Below are 19,834 nucleotides of genomic sequence, written 5' to 3' on the forward strand. Positions count from 1 at the left end.
TTCCTCTGTGCTAACCCTAGGTGCTTTTGTTTTGCTTGTAACCTTTAAGCTGGACCTCAAGAAAGCTATTCTTGATGCTTAATCCTTGTAGTTGCCCTTTTAAGATCTAGCAACAGTCTGAGTTCCCAGATGTATCTTTCTTTTTTTTTATTAATAAAATTTACCTTTATTTAGAACAGAATTGGATTTTTTCTTCAGCTCTTCCCCAGAGGGGGAGCGAAGGAGCTTGAGGGTACACCACAGGAAGGAATTTCCAAGTGTGCTACACAAGTGCTCTCAAAGGGGTTCTGCACTTGGGTGGTGGCAGCATCTATCAATCCAAGGTCAGTGAAAAGCTGTAACCTTGGGAGTTTAACACAAGCCTGGAGTGACCAGTATTACTTTTCAGAATCCTTGCGGGCCCCCATCTTCTGCATTCCAAGTGCCAGAGTGGGGAATCAGCCTTGACATCCAGAGATAAGCAACTGTCAAAAATTTTTGGCCCTGTCAGAGAAAAAAGAATGGGGCTGGTTCAACTATCCATGCAAAGGTCCACAATTTCCATGTTAACAGTGTCTTGTGATCAAAGACTTATGATGGATCCAACAGAATGAGCACAGACCCTTGATCTTCAGTCACCAGAAGATGATCATCCTACAATGCAACCTCCATACCACAACAAGGCCTAAAATAAGGGTCCCCAGATGTCTTGACACTCTAGATATTATCTGAGCTGCTTTGCCATGGCCTACCCAATAAACCTCCCTTAAAGAGAAAGATTGTAGATATGACTGTAATTAAGATTCTCAATATCAAAAGTCTAACAACTGCTTCTTTAAAAGACGCTAAAAAAACATCATTGACAATTCCTACTAACAGCTGTATTTCTCTCCATTCACCTTTACCAGCCAAGATAATCATGAGTACAAGTTAACTTCTCAGGTTGTGCCCCAGCACACTGAGAATGGACGCAAGCGATACTTGCTGAAACACTAAAGGAAAAGTCTTTGTATTTTTCTTTCCCTCCCATTCATCTACCCCAGGCACAGTTACACCACATAGGACTAACTAAAAGCTTGCTACAGCCAATTTTAAAACCTAAGCCTTTGAATGACAAGCCCCCCTCAGAACAATCTGAAACACAGGATGTTAAAACACAAATTGTATAGACTTTGTTAATACCTACTAGGTTGCATGAGGTTTTTAGATTCTCACTGATAGAATAAGACCTCACTAGGACAGGCATGAGGGCCAGTGAAAGATATAAGCAGAATGATGAACATTTAAAGTGAAAACAACATCTTCACTGGAAAAAAAAATCCACTTCATCTCATTTCAGTAACTATTTTATCCATCATATGCCAAATTATATAGTCGCCAGCATTTGTATATTCATAGCTGACGGGACAAAGTTCATGCCTTCAGAGAAAAAGATTTCCATTCAGGAAAAGCGACTTTGCAAAAATTTCATATCAAACGTTAGATGCAATTGTCCCTTAATAATCTCAAAAAAAATATAAGCCGCCTAGAAATCCTTAGAGTCTACTAGTTTGTGAAAAGCCCAAATTGCAGCTACATATTTTTGTACAGCAACAGTTTAAAGATCAGAGTCATACAGAAAAGAAATCAACTTTTTTACCCCAGAATAAAGAGCTTCCCCACTGTTAGAATGGAGGGAAAGAATAACAGTGAATGGATTTGATGCAGCACACAACAAAATGGTGGTCTCACAGAGAAAACTGTGTCCAAATCACAAACATCATTATCAACTGACTTTCATGCTAGCAAGGCTAAACAGGCCATGAAGACTAAACTCTTCTCTCAATTCCAGAAGCAACTTTCTCACCTTAAAATCCTAGCTGACTGGTCAGATTAAAAGGTACAAGCAGCAACACGGTAAGACAGAGTTCCATCTCTCTAATGTCTCTACATAAGACTTGTGAGGGCACCAGATACTAAAATGATGGCACCCTAAATATGCTAATTACTACTAGTATTGTAGTCAGGATTGAGTCATAGTGGGAGGACATTGTGAGGAAGTTTACATTGCCATTGCCTATGCTGTATGTTTTCTGTGGACAGAAAATTTCAGTCTCTGGGGCTATAAATCCAGTATATTTTACAAGCACTATGTAAAACTGGAGTCATTACTTGCTTCCTTCACACTCATCTTTGTGGCTATTGTTTTAAATCACATAAAACAACAGTGATATGTGTTTTTGAAACATAAGATAGATAAATCTTATAGAGCAGAATGACTAGTCTGAAAACGCACAGAAGCTTTGCAGCTTTACGCTAATGATGCTCAAACTGTGGTGCATGTTCATCAGTAGTCTGGGAAGCCTTTCCTGATAATCTGGAAAAACTATTAGGACACCCAAGCAGCAGAGGCATTGGGATGTGGTGAGGGGAGGTGACACATGAGAGGATATTCCTGTCATAGAATGAAAAATTTGCAGAACCACTGCTCCAGATTACTAATGATGCTATGCACTGGAAACCATGTGATGAGAAGAGGAGCCAAGTCTCTTCATACTTAAATATACTTTTTAATATTCTTATATAAAAAAGCCTTTGCCAAGATCATATTCTTTCAATAAAGAGCAAAAATTAAAATACACATCAATTGGAGGCTGATGCTAACAAACAATAAATCTTAAATAAGACCCAACACTTTAAAAACAAGGCGATGCAGTGGTTGTTATCAAAGCAAACAGAAAGTTAAATGTCAAGCATTACTATGGATATAGGTCATTGGTTTCTATTATTAATTAATGCAATCCAGCAGCTACCCACAGCAGGGGGTAAAGTGTGTTCATCACCATTTCAATTACCCTTATTTTTATATATATTTATATATACACACACACACACACACAAACAATTCTGCACACTTGTCACTTTGCAGCCACACAAAACTGAGGTTCTATTTAGTTTATTCTAGAAAACAAAAGCATACATAATTTTTACCTTTGTAATGAGAATCCTGTATTTGTCCAACATGGCCTGGTTGTCATGGCATCCTGCTAGCAACTGCCAAATCTCTGCCCTTAGTGCCTCTGGAACACCACTCTTCACCAGTGTAGACAGTCCTTTTGGTCGCACAGCAAGGTTATTGTGCCTGAGAAAACAAATTAAGTGTTTACCTCTCCTATAAGAGGAGACAAAAACAAAAACATCCAGTATGAGAAATACATGGAAAGTTTTCTATGTGTGTTTTTCCAAAAAGTACAGTCACTACTAATTCAAATCATAAATATTTGTTTCATTGCTCATATTTGCAAGTACTTCTCAGGTTACTAGCAAAACTGCCACAAGAATTCATATCTGGATCAGTGACAAAATTTGCTTAATACCCAAAATCAAAAGTTGCTCATTACCTAAAAGGTCAAAATTAGAGAGGTTTAATCAAGACTAAAAACATATGAACTGAAGAGAGAACAAAGCTAGTCAATGGAGAACACATTGATAAATGAAATTCATTGCTGGCAAGTGCAACAATTTGCAGTGCACAGAACAATTTGACTATTCATACACATAGGTGAGCTCAAAATTAACTATTAAAGAAAAAGGCATAGTCATTACGGAAGTTCATTTAGAACATCTGCTCAATGCACAGTTGCAGTTTAAAAAAAGCAAATAAAATACATTGGGTTTTATAAAAAGAGGCATTGAATATATTTTAATACTATCGTTATGGAAGCACTAGTTACAGCTCCATAGCTGAAGCTGAGCTGAGTTTTGCTCGTAAAGCAGGGATTCAACCTCTGTTATGTAGAAAGAGTATACAGTATTTCCACCAAATTACAGCACTTCCTCTGAGTACTGAATTAATTTTCCTAAGAATTTACAAGTAAATCCATTAATTAATGAGTTAAAATTAATTAAAAATATGAATTTTTAAAAATAATTTAGCACTTCTCTATTAGACTTCTTGTCCTCTGCTTCTGCATCTAGTCCCATTCCCTGCACAGAAGATGGAAAAGATTCATGCATGGCTGGGACATACGTTTTTTAAAAATTAACACATAATTAACCTGTGGAACTTACTTCAAAAATTGAGGGAAAGGGCCTAGTAGAATTTAAAAAGGATTACATAATGATAACAAAAAACTATTTTTTTAATCAATGTTACAAATAATCATCATAGTTTTCCATAATAAACAGAAATAAGACAGACAGAAATCTGTCTCTAACTTAACTACTTTGAGATATTCTCCAAAGAAGCCTCTCTTTCTTGTACTCAATTGGAAAACAAACTTGTTTTTCAATGACTGGTCATAAACATGAACATTTTCTGTTTTGTTGTAAATTAAAAGTCTAGGTTCAGGACAGGTCATTCAAACTCCAACACTCCACTCAGGCAAACAAAAGACATAACTGTCCCTTTCCTACTTTGTATCATAGTTTATAGTGGGTTGACTGTGACTAATGGATTTCTCATTGGAGGAGAAGCTATTATCCAACAGAAATATTTTAAATGCTAGATATTTTAAGCATCTTCAAAGTAAAGAAATTTCTATTCAGGAGCAAATAAGTGGGTGTGGATTGAATCTCAAACACAAGTTACACACACAGTGAGCATAAACTAGTTAGCGAGATATCCATATCCATGAGAAAGTAGCTCAAGATTTGTTTGGTAAATTATTTATATAGTGCCACTGCTATGTACAGACAAGTAAGAAAATAAATTCCCTGTCCCCCATAGACTTTATAATTTAATTTAAAAACGGAAAGTGAAACAACCACCAACCAAGCAAGTGGTAAGAAGGGGACAAAAGAAAAAATAATTGAATCCTACTGTATAAAACCAAACAAATAACCAAAATACACAAAGTTTAAACAGTCTGAAATAGGGTGAAGAAGTTGATCAGTTCTGAAGCAATAATTTCATAAGATACATGCTGTACTTGCAAGTGTGCTTTCCACACCTGCACATTTAACCACAATTGCTTTTTATTTGTTAGGTAATTTACAGAAACCACAGCAATTTTTTTTGTAAGTAAACATAAAGGCCTACTTAATTCTGAGCCGTTTAACATGTAGATAAATCCAACAAAGAGCTAAGATGGCAAGCTTTCACATCCACATGAAAGACAGTAAGCAATTCTTCACTGCCAGCAGCAAGAGCACACAGATGATTATATACAGTGATAGCCAAGAGAGCTGAATACTGTACTCCATGTATTACCACCATCATAGATTTCCAACTTCCAAGCATGTTAGAGCACTGCATGCACAGGATCATAATGGATCTGTTACATAAATACTCAAGTACATTAACTTTACTGCACAGATAGCACTTCTCTTGGTAGTATTAGATAGTTCAGTTTATGTTATAAATAACCATGCAGTCAAGCAAAACTCTGTACCTTTACAATTAGCAACTCTTCAGGTATCTGAGTGTCTGTCTGGGAAATAGTTTAAACTATTAATATTCCCTGCTGTCCATTTTACTGTAGAAAATAAATATGTATGTTTTTTACTTTCTCTACTGCCAGATGACCCTCTGCCATCTGTTTGGTTGTGGAAACAGTGTTTTTTATTTAAACACACACACACACAGCTTTGCTTATCTTCATCACATACACAGTTTGGCATTTGGAAAGGACTAGGTCTCTCATGGCTGCTGATGGATTCACATCTTTAATTTCTTATGAAGTGGGCATTTATTATCTTGGCTACACTTCAGCAGTTGTTATTTAATAGGTCAAAGAACAAATACAGGATATTATCAGAGATGCCAAGACCATATGATTATGGCCTGGGCGGAAATAACAGAAGAACAATAAAAAGTTACAGTTGCTATAAATATTTCTGGTTAAAGACTACTAAGTATGGCTATTATCTATGTACACATCAGAAGGTATTATCTACATCTTTTTGAGAATTCAGCTGGTTATGACAGAAGTTCAGCTCAGAAAAACAGACCTCATTCTAAGGATGCCCTACATATTGTGACTTATTAAATAAATGACAAGACAGTCCCCTATCTTCCATTTGTGTTTTTTTTCCCTGCTTATCTTGTTTTGATTTCTAGTTACAGTATATACATTACCTTTTAGGGGAAAAAAAACTCTTGTTACAGACTACATCTCCACAGTTTTTCTGTCATATCAGTCCACTAGTTTACAGTAACATTAAATGACAGGTAGCAATTAACATGCAAGAAGTTTTTATCTCCGAAATAGTCAGTGCACCAATACTCAAAACGGAAATGTTAATTTCTTACGAAGGCATGGATCTTCTTTCAGCATATGCTGTGGTGTTTGGCACGTTGGAGGAGCTTATTTTATTTGATCTATTTTTAATTTTCCAACTGTTACATTTCTGATCAACCGTTTAATGCCATACTTTTCAAAAAATCCTGGAAAGACTAAACTATTCCTCAAAAGTTTAAATACTGAACAGGCCAAATTCATCTCTGACATAACATCAGTGGAGTTGCACTAAAGCTGAATCTGGCCAAGTATGTTTTAGGTTTAATCCATTTCCTCCTACCCCTCATTAATGCAAGCCTGGATTAAGGCAATATGGGGTGCCAGGCACATCTCCAAGCAACCTCCCCATCTGACGTGGTGGTAATAGCAAAGACCATCCACACAAGAATCATCTCCTAGGGCAGTGGACAGCCTATCCGTTCTCCTCTTTGGGAGAACTTATATAGTATATGCAATTTAGACTTATACAGTATGCCCAAACCCATCTCTCTACATCTGAACATGCTGGGTGGGTCAGCAAAAGACCAGCAATGCCCCAGCCCCACCGAGGTCTCAATGTGGAGGTGTCTCTTCTACCACCCCAGCAGAAGGCCCTGTAGAGCAGTGGTTCTCAACCACGGGTACAGATACCCTGGTGGTATGCAGAGATCTTGCAAGGGGTACTCAACACATCTAGATCAGTTTCTCAACCTGGGGGTTGTGAATCACGGGGGGGTTGCAGGATGGGTTTAGAGGGGTCAAAAGTGTGCCACCGATGTTAGAGAGTGTCAAGCAGGGCAATTTCCCAGGGCCCCATGCCACAGGGGACCCCACGAAGCTAAGTTAGATGCTTCAGCCTTGGGCGTCAGTGTTTTGGCTTCAGTTCTGCCACCTGAGGCTCTGGCTTCAGACAAGGCTCACAAATGAAAAACAGGCTCAAGTATCATACTGAAATGTAAGTACAATATTTATATTCCAATTGATTTATTTAATAATTATATGGTAAAAATGAGAAAATAAGCAGTTTTTCAGTAATAGGGTGCTGTGACACTTTTGTATTTTTACGACTGATTTTGTCAGCAAGTAGTTTTTAAGTGAGGTGAAACTTGAGACTTGAAACTTGACAAATCAGACTCCTGAAAGGAGTACAGTAGTCTGGAAAGGTTGAGCACCACTGCTGTAGAGGATGACTCCTGCTGCCACCACCTAGACAGAGGGCTCTGTTGGGTTAATAGTAGCAGAAGGTCCCCACAGAGAAAGTCCTCAAATAAACTAGCAGGCAGCGGCCTGCAGCTGCTGTTCTTCAAGCTGGCTGAGGTCCTTCCCCTCCTCTGCTAACCACTCATACCCTGGGTGTTTTTCAGGAGAATTTGCATATGAAAACTGGGGATGGAAAAGTGCTGTGCATTCCAATCTGATCTTATTTAAAAATTGCGTGAGTGTAGAAGCTAAATCCCACAGCAGATCCATTCCACTCCATTCCTTCAATTATGTTTTTCTAAAATTTTAAATTCTTAAATGAAATTTGGGTATAACTCTGCAGTGGGACAATTTAGCAGAAACGACCGCCGCCATATTATTGTAACCCTATCACTATATTAGCACCCAAAGAGTGCCAGGTACTTTACAGAAAAATAAAATACCCACTGCTCCTAAAGATCTTACATTTTAATAGTAGACTTAATTAATGGGTGAAAGCAACAAACAATCGAGGCAAGATAAGGAATAGAGTCACAAATAATAAGAAAATGAGGATAATCTGGTTTGGCGCATGCATATTTTGCTAGTTCCATAATACACACACACTTTTTTGTTCTAATCTATTTTTCATTTAGCTCTGAAGTCCCAAAATTAACATTCCATCCATACTGGCACTATCCATGTAGCTACTTGATTCTATGTTTATGTTTATTTTCACAAGCATAGGCAGTACCCACTATAGTTATTTGCAGAACAGTTTCTATTACAACCTTCAATTTGCAGATGCTCATAATTTTCAACCTCCACATTATGGCCTAAAATTTTCTATGCTTGGTCTTCATCGCAACAGGATTTTATTTTAATCTGGGCAAAACTCTTTTGGACATTTTTGAATTATGAAAAGGTGAACTGAAGATGTTTTTATCCGTTTGAAAAAAAAGTTGCAACCTGTTTTCTAGATATTTGAGAATTTCTAAGCTATTTCACCAAATTCTAACTTTTCACATGCCTTTCGTGTATCCTGGATTGCCTTCTTTTGAAAGATGTAAATATGCATTTGTTCACCTGGGAAAAATAAATTACTCAAACATATAAGACCTCAATTTTAATTTTTCTAGCCTTGTGTGAATATGCATTTGAATGTTAACTTGAAATTGAGAATTTTGCCAAAAAATACAGTTCATCAAATTTAATTTTGTCTAAACAAGGCAATTTGAAGTCTGTTATGTGATTGAAAAACAAAAACAAACAAAAAACCTCTGCCTGGCATCTGAGAAAACAGATCAGTGTCCCCTTGGGATACTATCATGTATAGGATCAACAAACAGAATCAATACCAATGAAACCATAATTCACAACATGTAACATCATAAGGAAAAATTTGGGAATGGACACATCTAGTACAAATGAATAAATCAGGCTATAAAGATAAGCATTTAAACAGGTCGGGGGGGGGCATGAAATGAACCATTTTTAACACCAAGATTGGGGAGAATTATTAGTCAAATAAACCTCTGAAAATGCAGCAACACAGGGACCAAGGCTTTCATGGAAGCACTGGGAGAGAGATCCCCAGAAGAACCACCAATTAAAAATGCAAGTGCTAATCCTTTATGCTCTGGGTTTACATACATGTTTTCATATGGAGCATCTCTACTTTTTAATCATAACTAAAATGTTTGGAGTTTTTTTTTAAATGGAGAAAGAAAAGTAAAATTTAAGCTGAAGGAATTTTAGGCCTTATACTGTTTTATGAGCCATTATCTGCTCTTCTGAAGGGTGAAAAGGTTCAGTATTTAAAAATCTAAATGAGAAAAAATAATAATATTTACCATCTCCCCAGTAATTCTCCCCAGGAATACAAGACCTTCTCAGGACAATCCTTAGACACATCACCAGTACCACTTGAGAGTTCGTTATCACTCTCTGCAAAGAAACAAAAACATGCACAGATTTACCAAAGAGCTAACAGATTACAGAACAACAATTTTTTCTGACAAAAAAACAGTTATATGAGACTACACAAAAAAAGATAGAAAACAAATGAACATGAAAAGCTTGAGGATTTGCGCAGACAAGTGCGGGATGAAATTTAAGATGCAGAAGTTTAAAATTAACACATTTAGGAAAGAATATACAACAGACATAGATTAGGGAACTATTATCTAGAAAGTATGTGAAGATACTCGGTGGCAATCAGTGATGCATTAAATAAGAGTACTCAGTGCTATACTACCACCGAATACAAGCCAATTCCATTTCCAGGTTTTATATAGAGAAATTTCCCGTCAAGTAGAACAAATTATATTAGTCCTTTACATTGCACCACACCTAGGATACCATGCACAGGCCTTGTCTACACGACAGAAGTAAATCGAAGTTATCTAAATCGATTTTATAAAACCGAATTTATAAAATCGATTTAGAGCTTCCATACCTAAAATCTAAAATCGAATTTGTGCGTCCATGGCCCACGTCTTGCGTCAATTTCAGGAGCAGTGCACTGTGGGTAGCTGTTCCACAGCTATCCCATAGTTCCCACTTCCTGGTTGACAGCCCAGTGCCTGCTGGGACCAAAAACACTGTCCCGGGTGGTGCTGGGTACAGCCTCACCCCTCCCTTTGTGAAAGCAGCAGCCAACCATTCCGCGCCGTTTTTCCTGGGTGAAGAGAGCAAACGCCATAGCACAGCAAGCATGGACCCTGCTGAGACCATGGACCCTGCTGAGACCATGGACCCTGCTGAGACCAGTGACGCAATCATGCAAGTTTTAAACAGCTCGCGCACTCTCGTGCTGTCTATGCTGAGCCATGACCTGCAAATTCAGGAGGAGAGGGGGGAGGAGGAGGAGGAGGAGGAGGACTTGGAGTTGGAGGAGGCAGCTGCGCACCGACAAGAGCGATGATGATGATGATGATGATGTAGAGACTGATCTCTCTCCTAACCGCAGGACCCAGCATTTTGGAGCTACTGCTGGTAATGGTCAGCTTCTGCCATTGAACGCCGATTTTGGGCACGGGAAACAAGCACAGACTGGTGGGACTGCATAGTTTTGCAGGTGTGGGACGATTCCCAGTGGCTGCATAACTTCGCATGCGTAAGAGTACTTTCTTTGAACTTTGTGACTTGCTTTCCCCTGCCCTGAAACGCCATAATACTAACATGAGAGCAGCTCTCACTGTGGAGAAGCGAGTGGCAATAGCCCTCTGGAAGCTTGCAACTCCAGACAGCTACCGGTCAGTCGCGAATCAATTTGGAGTGGGAAAATCTACGTGGGGCTGCTGTGATGCAAGTAGCCAAAGCAATCGTTAGGCTGCTGCTACGAAAGTTTGTGACTCTGGGAAACGTGCAGGTCATAGTGGATGGCTTTGCTGCAATGGGATTCCCTAACTGTGGAGGGGCCATAGATGGAACCCATATCCCTATCTTGGCCCCAGAGCACCAGGGCGCCGAGTACGTGAACCGCAAGGGGTACTTTTCCATGGTGCTGCAAGCACTGGTGGATCACAAGGGACGTTTCACCAGCATCCACGTGGGATGGCCAGGAAGGGTTCATGACGCGTGCGTCTTCAGAAACAGTACTCTCTTTAAACGGCTGCATCAAGGAAATTACTTCCCAGACCAGAAAATAACAGTGGGCGATGTTGAGATGCCTGTCGTTATCCTGGGTGACCCAGCCTACTCCCTTGATGCCATGGCTCATGAAGCCATACACAGGCAGCCTGGACAGTGGTCAGGAGCTGTTCAACTACAGGCTGAGCAAGTGCAGGATGGTGGTAGAGTGTGCATTTGGCGTTTAAAAAGCATGTTTTAGGTCACTTACTCACTCGCTCAGACCTCAGCCCAAAGACTGTCCCCTTAGCTATTGCTGCTTGCTGTGTGCTCCACAATCTCTGTGAGAGTAAGGGGGATACCTTTATGGCGGGGTGGGAGGCTGAGGCTAATCGCCTGGCCGCTGACTATGAGCAGCCAGACACCAGGGCGATTAGAAGAGCACACCAGGAGGCGGTGCGCATCAGAGAAGCCCTGAAAATGTGTTTCGTCGCGGGCCAGGGTATGGTGTGATTGCAGTGCTTCTTTCCCTTGATGTACACTCCCGCCTCTATTGACTCCCTGTAAGCAACCCACCGTCCCCCTTTACTTACAGCTTGCTGCAGGACTTTCAAAATCAACCCCCCACCCTTTCATTACATGTGGCTGAAGGAAAGAAAGCCAGTATGTTTTAAAAATCATTTAATCTTTATTAAAACTCATTGTTATTGCTTTAAAAACATGCGTTCTTTTTTAAAGGATCATTCCCTGTAATAAAAGCACCCTCCCCCCTTTGGATGTATGTCTGATTAGAAAGGAACTATATTCAGAGGCACAGATTTATCTAGGTATCCCTGAAAGCTGTGCTTTGGGAGGAGGATCACAGGTAAGGAAAAGCCCATGAAATACATTTCAGCTTAATTACAGCCTTTTGGTTGGCTCTCCATGGGGGTGGAGTGTGCTGGTGCAGGAAGCCTTCCCCCATTGCGTTCTAACACGTCTGCGTGAGGGAGATATGGAACTTGGGGAGCTTGGAGGGTGATTAAACATGGACTGCAGTGGCCACTCTGTAACCCCGCTGCTGTTCCTGAACAATCACCATGCGTCTGAGGATATCAGTGTGATCACGCAGCAGCTCCAGCGTTCCATCACGCCAGCGCTTATCTTCCTCCTTGCACCTCTGATCTTCCTGCCTGTTCCTTGCGCCACCTCTCTTCTACCTGCCGGTTCTTTTCCTCCCGCCACCTCTGTTCTTCCTCCGCCACCTCTCATCTCGAGCGTCTCTCTGTGTCCTCCCGAGCCTCTCTCCCTGTCCTCTCCGGTCACTGGCATCTTTCTTGTATTTTGCTATCAGTTCCTTCAAATCACTATGATGAGCTTTGTTACTGTGGCTGACTTCCATGACTTCTGAAAACATTTCATCTCTCGTTCTCCTTTTCCTCCGCCTTTTGGTTAGCATTGCAGATGGGGTACGGGAGTGCAGAACACTGCACAGCTGTATATGGGGAGGTAAGAGAGAGAAGTATGTAAAAAGATACATTTCATAGAACAATGATTCCACTCACTCACACAGCACAAAACTATGCACCTTACATAGGACATGTGATTTCACTACAAGGTCACATTTTTCATCTTTTAATACTGGGAGACTCTGTCCCTGGGCTCAGAGCACAGTACAGATGCAGCTTGCCGGTACTGCCATTATAAATTGCTTCCAAGCAGCCATGGTAAGTCTTTATGTTTGTCTCACCCCCCTCCCTGCTAAAGCATCATCGTAGCACAACTCCCCTCCACCCAGCTACATGGAGTGGCATTACAGTAGCATAATGGCCATGTTTTGCTCTCCTAATTACAAATAAATTACTTATTTCAACCAGGTCACAATGAACGATATAGAACTCTGGTGAGAGTTACAGCAGAAGAGGCAGAGCGAATGTTTCATGCCTGTGATCAGAGTCCTGGCGCTTATGCATCTATGCTTTGTGAAGCAATGATTCCAAATTACGTCATGCATGCCTGGAGGGGCAAAGCATCTTTCATTGGAGGACCGGATAAGGCAGCATTGCCCCGAAATTACTGAAAAGGCTCTTTGATTTCCTGCAATATCAATTCATGGAGATTTCTTGGGAGGATTTTCATTCCATCCCCAGACATGTTAGGAACTTTTCATGTAACTGTAATGGCTAAAAAGAAATGACAACGCATGCTTAAAAATTGATAATTAAAAAACGCTAGTTTTTAAATATGACTGATTTAAACATTTACTCACCGCTGGTCCCTTCCATGGCTTCACTTTCTGTGATAGTGCTTGATTAGCCTGCTGCAAGGTTAAATCTTGGGTCAGAAACAACTCCTGGCTGCTGTTGGTAATTGAGAGCTGTGTGTGCTATCAGCAATGTCTCCCTCCTGTCCCTCTTCCTGATCTTCCCCTCTGCAGAATCCTCAGCCACGGTTGATACTGCAACCAGGTCATCTGAATCCATGGTCAAGGATGGGCTACTGGTAGCCAAGCCCCCCAAAATTGCATGGAGCTCTGCATAGAACCTGCATCTTTTAGGAGCAACTCCAGATCTCCCGTTGCCTCTCTGGTTTTCTGGTATGCCTGTCTGAGTTCTTTTACTTTAATCCTGCATTGCAAAAGAGTCCCTGCTGTGTCCTTTTGCAATCATAGACTTTGAATTCTTTCAAATACTTTCTCATTCCGTTTTGACGAACGGAGTTTCTGAAAGCACTGAATCCTCACCCCAGATAGCAATGAGATCCAAAAGCTCTTCTGTGGTCCATGCTGGAGCCTTTTTCTATTCTCAGGAGACTGCATTTTAAAGGTGCAGCGTGATTAACTGTGCTGCTCAGAGCCCCATGGTGGACAAACAGGAAACTGATTCAAACCTCCACGGGTCTTTTCCTGTTTACCTGGCCAGTGCATAGGAGTTTTGAGTGCTGTCGAGAGTGGTCAGTGGTGATCTGTGGGATAGCTCCTGGAGGCCATTAACTTCGATTTCCGTCCACACAGTACTAAATTCGAATTAGTAAAATCGATTTTAGGGTTACTCCTGTGGTTTAGAAGGAGTACTAAAATCGATTAAATAGCCCTTTAATTCAAATTACAGGGCTGCGTCGTGTGGACGGGTGCACAATAAATTCGAATTAACGCCGTTTAATTCGAATTAAAGGCGTCGTGTAGACAAGCCCACAGTTCTTGCCTCAGAAACTCTGATCACACTCCACAGTGATGAAATTGTATCTTCTTGAAAGAGATCCACAGAAGAGCAGCAAAAGTGATATCGTGACTTGGAAGCCGAAATCATATGGGAAGTTAGAAGGGAAGAGGCAATAATCTCAGAAGTGTTAAGGATAAGTGGCTTTAATGGAGAGTTAAATACAGAGGTAAAATGGGTTGGATGAGCCTGTGAATCAGAAATTATGTTGAAGGTAAAATTTTCTAAACAGCTTAAGTGAATTAGGAGTCTAAGTCTCATTTGCAAACATCATGGGGGAAACTGACCAGCACAACTATTTTGGTATAATTTAGCTATAACAGAATAACTCCCCCATATGGACACTATTCTGGAATTACATCACTTATCTTCTGGAATAGATCATCTATGCAGGGAGCTATTCCAAAATAGCTACTGCAAAACAGTTATTCCAGAATTGCTATTTCCCTGTGGACACAAGCCCCAAATCTCATTGAGTTCAGGTTCCTAAATCACTTCTGAAAATGGAACTCTAAACAGTCATAGGCTTTGCTAGCTGTCATATATATCTACCACCCAGAGGTTGTTTCTGAAGCTTTTCCCCCCCACATCCAAACCTCAAGCGTGCGCTGTTTCACAGAGGTAAGTTTGATGACTCTTTCTAGAAAGGTTCATGATTAAAGACTAGATTCGTCTCACAGGGTATTGGCTGACAACTGAAAAGGGAATGGGCTAGATGTCACAAAGTGTTCCCTTTCAGGTGAAAGACTTAGTGGGGTTACATGTGTTTTGTGTACTGGGAAACAATGTGACCACAACCATTATATGGGAAGATGGTAACTCATTTAGTTGGGTTGACCTAATCCTCCATTCAATCAGGATAATCTGGGGAGTCTATGAAATAATCTTGGAGGTTTTTTTGAGTCACTTGGTGAGAACTTGGTGAGAACTTGGTGAAGATTCTGCACAAGCTGAGGAAGGACTGGCCCAAAAGCTTTTGGGCAAGATACCTACCACAAAATTCCCTCTGTCTCATATTGAAACATTTCACATTGGTCTCACCAGACTCCATCTAGTATGAAGAGTGGTATTGACGAATTTATGGCCAGGGTGGGGCCAAACTAGACTGCCAAAAGAAGTTGTGAGATCCTTGTAATTCATATATCAGAGGACCCACCAACACCAAAAATAAACACAGATACAAAGGAGGACCTGTCACCATCTATACAAACTTTTTCCTGGTCCCAACCACTGAAACCACAGATTTCTGATTATATGTTTACAAGTAATTTTAGGTCTTTAAAACAAAATCTTAAAAGCAAAATAAGAACAAAACACTGTTAAATATTCAAACGTAGTATGGTTTAGAAGATAACTGGTACTGTGATCAGGTCCAATCACAGCTCTTTTGTACCACTCTGCAAGCACAAAAGAGTCACTGCCATGTTCCCATTATCCTTGGAGGCCCAAAGCAGCTAAGTATAGTTCAGAGCAGGCCTGAGTATGCTTTAAACTTTGCCTGGGGGCAAACTATCTCAAGAATCCAGAGAGCCCAAAAGGTGGCTTAAAGCAACTTTTGCTCCACAAGAGTGTGACAGGGTTCAGCCACACTCATGAGTCTCTGCCAACATCTGTAATTTTCCAAGAATTTTCAACATTTCATATTAGAAACAAGTTGACTTATTGTTGGCAACAGTAGTTCATGTAGAGGAGGTTCTGTCCAACATACTGGCATGATTTCTCTCCTAACTAAATCTTCATCACTGTCACTCTGACTCTGATTAATAATCTCAGCAGTTGCCAAGTACAAGTCATTAATAAAAACATATTGGTCCCTGAATTTGACAACCAAACATGAAGACAAGATAGCTCCTGTCTTGCACCTCAAAAACACTCAAAACAATGTGAACAGAAATACTGGTTTGGAAAAAATTAGAGTTCCGCAATCTCCTCCCATTTCAAACCAAAACATGGTTCAGGAAATTGTGTCAGAACCAGTTTGCATGGTTTCATAGGTCCTGAAATAAAGGAGATGTAGGTTTGAATGAATCCAGCTGCCTCATTTTTTTTTGATCTCCATGCAATGCTACAAGCAAAATTTTGATTTGATGGGTTCATATCCTTTTGTGCAGGTTCACTGGAACAAAAAGTAGAAACACTGAGCTCAGAAAAAGCAATTTTCCCTTATTAAGCAAAGATATGATGATAATTAAGTGTATTAAAATATACGATAGTAAAATGAGACAGCTCCCAATAACTTGAAGAATTCATTACGGCCCATGGAAATGTCCTGTATTTTGAAGCCCAGATCTGCAAAGCATATTATTAAATTCTAAAGCAAATAACAGGAAATATTGTGGACCCATTCTCCTTTTCCTCACAACCTGAGCAGTTATTAAAATTAAAATTTAAAAACAGTAATTTTTTAAAGAAATTTAATAGCATAAATGAAATTTTAAAAGTTCTCCCCTATCCTGATTTTCCCAGCTAGATCAGATAGCTTAGATACAATACTTCCCTCTTCTTTCCCTGAGACACTCAGTAAAAATGGATTCTGCTGAGCAGACACATTACTGGTCACATGGGGTAATTCAGCCAATCAGAATAAAAATATGACATATCCCACTAATCTACCTGGCCCAAACCTGAAGCTTATAACAAATAGAAACTTCAAAATCCAAAGCAGAACAAAGCAAAATTAATCAGAAAAATGTTCCAAGGTGAAAGCTGATATATAGACAGACAGACAGACTTGAGAACCTGGTTGGTAACGCATGTTCACAAGTAAAAAGGTTCTACTAAACCACTGCTGAAAATAAATGCACAAGAAATATTTTTGAGTTTGAGAAACATATGATTAAGCTCTACAAGACATATTCCAGCCTGGTCAGCAACACTAGAAAGGCTGAAGGTTACTTAGCCTATAACTGAGGTTCTTGGAGATAGACTCTGCATATTCACACTCTTGGGACATGTGCCAACCAGTGCCATTGAACAGTGCAGCCTTCTAGTAGCAGTGTCAATATGAGCACTCACACAGCCCCTCAGTGGTCCTCTCCTCAACATTTGAGCATGTTCTGATGACAGGGCTGTAAAAGCAGGCATTACAGCGGTTGCCACCTCAGTTCCTTCCACCACTAATAAGAACAGGCATACTGGGTCAGACCAAAGGTCGATCCAGCCCAGTATCCTGTCTATCGATAGTGGCCAATTCCAGGTGCCCCAGACAGAGCGAACCTAACAGGTAATGATCAAGTGATCTCTTTCCTGCCATCCATCTCCATCCTCTGACAAACAGAGGCTAGGGACACCATTCCTTACACATCCTGGCTAATAGCCATTAATGGACTTAACCACCATGAATTTATCCAGTTCCCTTTTAAACCCTGTTATAGTCCTAGCCTTCACAACCTCCTCAGGCAAGGAATTCCGCAAGTTGACTGTGCGCTGTGAGAAGAGCTACTTCCTTTTATTTGTTTTAAACCTGTTGCCTGTTAATTTCATTTGGTGGCCCCTAGTTCTTATATTATGGGAACAAGTAAATAACTTTTCCTTATTCAATTTCTCCACACCACTCATGATTTTATATACCTCTATCATATCCCCCCTTAGTCTCCTCTTTTCCAAGCTGAAAAGGCCTAGCCTTTTTAATCTTTCCTCATACAGAAGCCATTCCATACCCCTAATCATTTTAATTGCCCTTCTCTGAACCTTTTCTAATGGCAGTATATCTTTTTTGAGATGAGACCACCACATCTGTATGCAGTATTCAAGATGTGGGCATACCATGGATTTATATAAGGGCAATAAGATATTCTCTGTCTTATTCTCTATCCCTTTTTGAATGATTCCTAACATCCTGTTTGCTTTTTTGACTGACGCTGCACACTGCGTGGACGTCTTCAGAGAATTATCCATATGACTCCAACATCTCTTTCCTGATTAGTTGTAGCTAAATTAACCCCCATCATATTGTATGTATAGTTGGGGTTATTTTTTCCCAATGTGCATTACTTTACATTTATCCACATTAAATTTCATTAGACATTTTGTTGCCCAATCGCTTAGTTTTGTGAGATCTTTTTGAAGTTCTTCACGGTCTGCTTTGCTCTTAACTATCCTGAGCAGTTTAGTATCATCTGCAAACTTTGCCACCTCACTGTTTACCCCTTTCTCCAGATCATTTATGAATAAATTCAATAGGATTGGTCCTAGGACTGACCCTTGGGGAACACCAATAGTTACCCCTCTCCCATTCTGAAAATTTACCATTTATTCCTATCCTTTGTTCCCTGTCTTTTAACCAGTTCGCAATCCATGAAAGGACTTTCCCTCTTATCCCATGACAACTTAATTTACTTAAGAGCCTTTGGTGAGGGACCTTGTCAAAGGCTTTCTGGAAATCTAAGTACACTGTGTTCACTGGATCCCCCTTGTCCACATGTTTGTTGACCCTATTCAAAGAACTCTAATAGATTAGTAAGACATGATTTCTCTTTACAGAAACCATGTTGACTTTTGCCCAACAATTTATGTTCTGCTACGTATCTGACAATTTTATTCCTTACTACTGTTTCAATCAATTTGCTCAGTACTGACATTAGACTTACCAGTCTGTAATTGCCGGGATCACCGTTAGAGCCCTTTATATATATTGGCGTTACATTCGCTATCTTCCAGTCATTTGGTATAGAAGCCGATTTAAAGGACAGGTTACAAACCATAGTTAATAGTTCTGCAATTTCACATCTGAGTTTTTCCAGACTCTTGGGTGAATGCCATCTGGTCCCGGTGACTTGTTACTATTAAATTTATCAATTAATTTCAAAACCACCTCTAGTGACACTTCAATCTGTGACAATTCCTCAGATTTGTCACCTATTAAGGACAGCTGAGGTTTGGGAATCTCACTAACATCCTCAGCCATGAAGACTGAAAAGATGGTTACTCACCTTTGTAACTGTTGTTCTTCGAGATGTGTTGCTCATATCCATTCCAGTTAGGTGTGCGCGCACCGCGCGCACGTTTGTTGGAAGATTTTTACTCTAGCAACACTTGGTGGGACAGCGGGGCGCCCCCTGGAGTGGCGCCGCTATGGCCCCGGATATATACCCCTGCCGACCCGACCGTCCCTCAGTTCCTTCTTGCCGGCTACTCCGACAGCGGGGAAGGAGGGCAGGTTTGGAATGGATATGAGCAACACATCTCAAAGAACAATAGTTACAAAGGTGAGTAACTGTCTTTTCTTCTTCGAGTGCTTGCTCATATCCATTCCAGTTAAGTGATTCCCAAACATTACCTAGGCGAGGGGTCGGAGTGAGACGTTGCGGAATGTAAGACCGCTGAGCCAAAGGCTGCATCATCTCTGGACTGCTGAACCAATGCGTAGTGCGATGCGAAGGTGTGGATGGAAGACCAGGTAGCAGCGCGACATTTCCTGGATGGGAACATGGGCCAGGAAAGCAGCAGATGAGGCTTCAGCCCGAGTAGAACGGGCGGTGAGACGGTTAGCCAAAACGTGAGCCAAGTCATAGCATGTCCGGATACAGGATGTCACCCAAGATGAAATTCGTTGGGAAGAGACCGGCATGCCTTTCATCCGCTCTGCAACAGCTACAAAGAGCTGAGGCCAACATCGGAAGGGTTTGGTCCTCTCGATATAAAAGGTGAGAGCCGTGCGGACATCCAAAGTATGCAGCTGTTGTTCCTGACGCGACGAGTGCGGCT

General features: G+C 40.6%; 1 protein-coding gene across 8 annotated transcripts in view; it reads right to left on the reverse strand.

The window, feature by feature from the left end:
* RABGAP1L (RAB GTPase activating protein 1 like) overlaps positions 1-19,834 on the reverse strand; it is a 570,182-nt gene that overhangs the window by 398,278 nt on the left and 152,070 nt on the right. For all 8 annotated transcript variants that reach the window (XM_075067923.1, XM_075067924.1, XM_075067925.1 and 5 more), the window contains exons 12-13: positions 9,212-9,305; positions 2,950-3,100 (exon numbers count right to left, since the gene is read on the reverse strand). In XM_075067923.1, the coding sequence (XP_074924024.1) occupies positions 2,950-3,100; positions 9,212-9,305 (245 nt within the window). The remainder of the gene's footprint in view (positions 1-2,949; positions 3,101-9,211; positions 9,306-19,834) is intronic.

The sequence above is a fragment of the Chelonoidis abingdonii genome, chromosome 7 (genome assembly GCF_003597395.2).
Source record: "Chelonoidis abingdonii isolate Lonesome George chromosome 7, CheloAbing_2.0, whole genome shotgun sequence".
Lineage (NCBI taxonomy): Eukaryota > Metazoa > Chordata > Testudines > Testudinidae > Chelonoidis > Chelonoidis abingdonii.